The sequence below is a fragment of the Salvelinus sp. IW2-2015 genome, unplaced genomic scaffold, assembly GCF_002910315.2.
Source record: "Salvelinus sp. IW2-2015 unplaced genomic scaffold, ASM291031v2 Un_scaffold992, whole genome shotgun sequence".
Lineage (NCBI taxonomy): Eukaryota > Metazoa > Chordata > Actinopteri > Salmoniformes > Salmonidae > Salvelinus > Salvelinus sp. IW2-2015.
Genome location: NW_019942676.1, coordinates 134,906 through 139,171, shown reverse-complemented (window position 1 = coordinate 139,171; position 4,266 = coordinate 134,906). Strand labels below are relative to the sequence as shown.

Below are 4,266 nucleotides of genomic sequence, written 5' to 3'. Positions count from 1 at the left end.
AAAGACAATATCTGAGCCAGCACAGTGGATTTCATGACGGCCCTAAAGTGTGATCCAGGGAAGAGCGAGAGGGTGGTAAGGCATCCTTATTAGGACCATAATCAGACCAAACTCCCTCAGTTATCTAGCTCCTATCTTGGTGCTGGATGGTAGACAGGGAATACCAAGTCAGTTGCTTAACCACTACGCCACCTGCCGCCCCAAAAAGACTGAGAGCAAGTGAAAGAGAAAGATGGAGTGAGTCAGCTACCGCTGATTAATGAAAATCTCTGGCTTTTATACAGAGCCAGTGGGGCTCATCCTCGGAAGTAGATTCTAATGAGCCGGGGTCTGTATTCACAAAGCATCTCAGAGTAGAAATGCTGATTTGTTGGAACTGATCCCGACCTCTAATTTAGGACTTAAAAAGGCTAAATTGACCCTAAATCAGCACTCCTAACACAAGAGTCAAACAAATCCACAGACATCATTCAAGCTCTCTTTTTATTGATCAAGATGAACAAGTTTTAAAATCAAAACAAAAAAAGCTCAATTAAATCTCACTATATTTTACAGTAAGGGGCTAGAGAGATCAGTCGGTGGGTGGGAAGGAGAGAGAAGAGAGAGATGCTCCTGACTAACATTGTACAAACACTTCTCGAACTGATTTTACAACTAATTTTCCCCCAAAAAGTCAAATCGTGGAAACCTGACATTACAAACCAAAACAATTTATTTGTCATAAAAACTGCATGAGAAACAGAACATAGATAAAAGCCTTAATGTATCATTCAGCCTCAGCAGCTACTAGACAAGGTCCTTTATTTCAGAAACGATGAAGGAAAGAAATACAACGTAAAACTGAATGAAGAATGTCTGGTCCTGTGCTAAAAATGTGATCTTCAAAAAGAAAAAACAGGAGGACAACAGAGGGCACCTTTACACACGTGTCTTTTGTTGTGATTTAGATGTCACAGTTGTTTTAATAAGCCACTACATCTGTGGTTCACCTTGTTTTAAGCAGCGCAGAGACAGGTTCAGGGTGGAGCGACAGGTGGTCTTCAGATCTTCCTCCTCCCAGATTTCCCAGCGTCCCCTGGGGTGCACAAACGGTCAAAGAGGTGACACATTAGCAAAGATCCTGGTAACACAGCTTGTAGCAGCCACAAGCTGTTATCAACTATACATACAGATATTTCTCATTAATGAAATCCCCCTACAGACATGTCACAGAGGAATGGTAACTAATCTAACGAACTGGAAAATAACTAAAACAGCAAACGTTGGGGGAAACTAAATTGCATTTTTGGAGCAGGGAACATCCTGGCATTTTGTGGACGTTTCTCCAACAGCTCTTTAATGTTAGTGGACATCTCACACTCAGTTTGGGACACAGTATAAGGCAATAGAACTCAACTTTAACCATCCTATTTTGAGATTATGGAACCTGCTTGATATCCCCTTTACCATAAAAAGAACTGTAGACAAACCTAAACTGAGGAATATTAGTTGGATGATCGATATAAGCATCGATATCAAACATGGGTCAAAATTAAGTGTTTTCACTCAACAGRATGTAAATAATATAAATTGATACACTTTCAAAGTCAATGAAGTCTTGAAAGGCAGGTTCACTAATAAGTATCAAATCTAATTAAACTAGACAGCTGGAGGATATCAAACAAGTTGACATGTACCTCTTATCATCATCACTTCCTGATAATAAATACTGCACAAAAACACCTTTAAAAGATGAAAAAAACAAAGGAGAAACAAAAACAATACACATCAAGCTTTAGTCATGATAAAGAGCAGTAGGCTCACAGGTAACAGCATTCAGTAGAAATGGATGTGGGTAGAGAAAGGAGTACCTGGGTGAGTACCTGAATAGTTTGACAGTTTGATCCTTGAGGGTTTATTAATTTGCCTTTTTCTTTCATGAGGTCGCTCACTCACTCAACACCAACGCTGTGTGAGGTATGGAAGTCAGCTGCAATCATTCATTAACCCCTACCCTTCCATCATCAGCCCAATGCTAACCAACACACTGTGTTACAATACAATGCATATCAGAGAACAGAGAGCTGTATATAGAACACAATATCCATGGCAGTGGGAGAAAAAAATGGTTTTAGACTGTGCATTCAGTAGGTCAAAGAAATAGTACGGATCCTTCCATATATAGCTTCACTTTACTTTTAAAGTATCTGTAAAATGCAGTGTGTCTATGTGTGGATACATGTCCACATATCTAGACAGTCACTTTAATACGTTCAATATTGGCTATGAAAATCGACAAATGAAAAGACATGGTTACTGCCACCATCACTGAAGAGAAAAAAAATATACAAGAGGCAATACAGGCAGAAAGAAATGCTTGGATTTAAATTTGGAAGAGATTTTTGTCCAATAGACAAAATAGAGATATATAATATGTATGCATGTATATAACCGATACAAAACGAGGGGTACCTCCAGGTATGTTTTTCAGGACTACACTGGTCTTTCCCTCTGGGCTTTGTGACCTCTGTTTCTACCTTCTTCTCTCATCATCGGTCTAGCTCCATCTTCAGTGCATACTTACGATGCACTATATCCAAAACAACAGGATAAAGATACAACATACAAATCAAAGGCAATAGAACTGAAAGTAAACGAGGGGAGAGGAGAACAGGAGGGGGAGGTTTGAGGGGGAAGATGGGGGAGGGGTGTGTGTTTTGAGAGCCAGGATGACGGGGGAGGGCGCACTTACCTGAGCCTGATCTGAGGTCCTATCAGATCAGTTTTAATTGGACTGAGTGTCACCTTCAGAATGGAGGTCGTCTTGAGCAGCCCCGTTGACCCTGGCCAGAAGGGCCAGGCCCAGAGTGGAGGCAGGAGCCTCAGCCTCCACAGGCCCAGGCTTGGCCACGTCAGAGGAAGGCTTGTCTTCCTTTYWCACCTCGTCCTTCTTGGAGCTGCTCCTCCTCTCCTCCGGCTCCTTACGCTCTGGGAGGGATGGAGGTAGGAAACAGAGTCATGACAAAGACTTGTAGAGTAGGACACACTTCAGATCACACTTGTGAATTCAGTAGGGACCATTAGGGTCCAAATGTTGTTGCATCACCAGCTCAATCACAAGTGTGGAGTCACTAAACCAAACCYTGTAAAAAAAGTCTATTGTATACATTTTAGGGATGGAAACCACTTTCAGTGTAAACTTAAACGACAAACCAGATATAAAGTATCTAGAATAAATCATGGAAAATATATATATTTTTAATTATAGATTTTGAGATCTAACAATCACCAAAAGAAAAGCTAGACAGTCGAGGAGAATTGAACAAAAAGATGAATTTAGCAGTATTGATTTTATGTTTGAGTAAAAGAACACAGCATTAGCCATGGCAAAATGAATAGAATTGCAGGAAATTAGCTTTAAAACAAACATTTTCTCACAGCTCAATGGGGAAACTTGTATAACTAAGAAATTCACTTAAATTCAAACATTTCTCTACACCGCCTCTAAAATTCAGCCACGTCGACAGATGGACCGCGCCCATTGCCACACACACCACCTAAGCCCCTTTTAGATTCAGAAAAAAAACCTGCTATTGCTGCAAGAAACCTGCAAGATCTGAGTTGTGATTATTCTAAATGTGTCCCATGTCTCACCTTTGTCTCTGGACGTCCTGTCCTTGTCCCGGCTGCGGCTCCGGTGGCGGTGAGACTTGCGCTCCGAGCTGCGGGACTTCTTCCTCTCCCGGCTGCGGGAGCGCCGTTTCCTGTCCGAACGCTCCCGGCTGCGCCGCCTCTCCCGGTCCCTGTCCCGGCTTGTGTGGAAAAACACCGGACACAGGAACATGTTAATCCATGACAGACTCAAGAACAGAGCAGTGGAACTTTCAACAAGAGATTTTCACAAACACATTATAGGGCCAGGCAGAGATGTACTGGGCTGATTAACCCCCTAAGGTTGATGTCCGCACCCCGCGGAAAACTATTTACAATAATATCGCCATAAAAATATTTCAGATTAAGGTAGAAATATTTAGTTTCCCAGAATTAGACCAGGTCTTGAGGAATGAAGTCATCTATTAGCATCACTATTGGGTGCACTATGAGCGACCTAAGATTCATCTAAGGTCTCTATCCCACCTGCGCGAGTCCTGCGAGAGCTCCACTAACAGTAAACGTATATGTCCCTGTATCGTGTGGGGTAAGGTGACGGAAGGTTTGATAGAAGGTGCCTGGTTTTGTGGTTCCAGACATCTGTCACCAAGCAGTCGTTTTCGCCCTATTGTCCTA

General features: G+C 42.1%; 1 protein-coding gene across 1 annotated transcript; it reads right to left on the bottom strand.

Annotated features, from left to right (window-relative positions):
* Positions 1-464: 464 nt before the first annotated feature.
* LOC112069347 (luc7-like protein 3) lies at positions 465-3,838 on the bottom strand. The gene is made up of 3 exons (XM_024136663.1): positions 3,634-3,838; positions 2,732-2,967; positions 465-1,075 (listed from the first exon to the last, which is right to left on the bottom strand). The coding sequence occupies exons 1-2, from the start codon at positions 3,821-3,823 to the stop codon at positions 2,765-2,767; spliced, it is 393 nt and encodes a 130-aa protein (XP_023992431.1). The 5' UTR covers positions 3,824-3,838; the 3' UTR covers positions 465-1,075; positions 2,732-2,764.
* Positions 3,839-4,266: the final 428 nt, after the last annotated feature.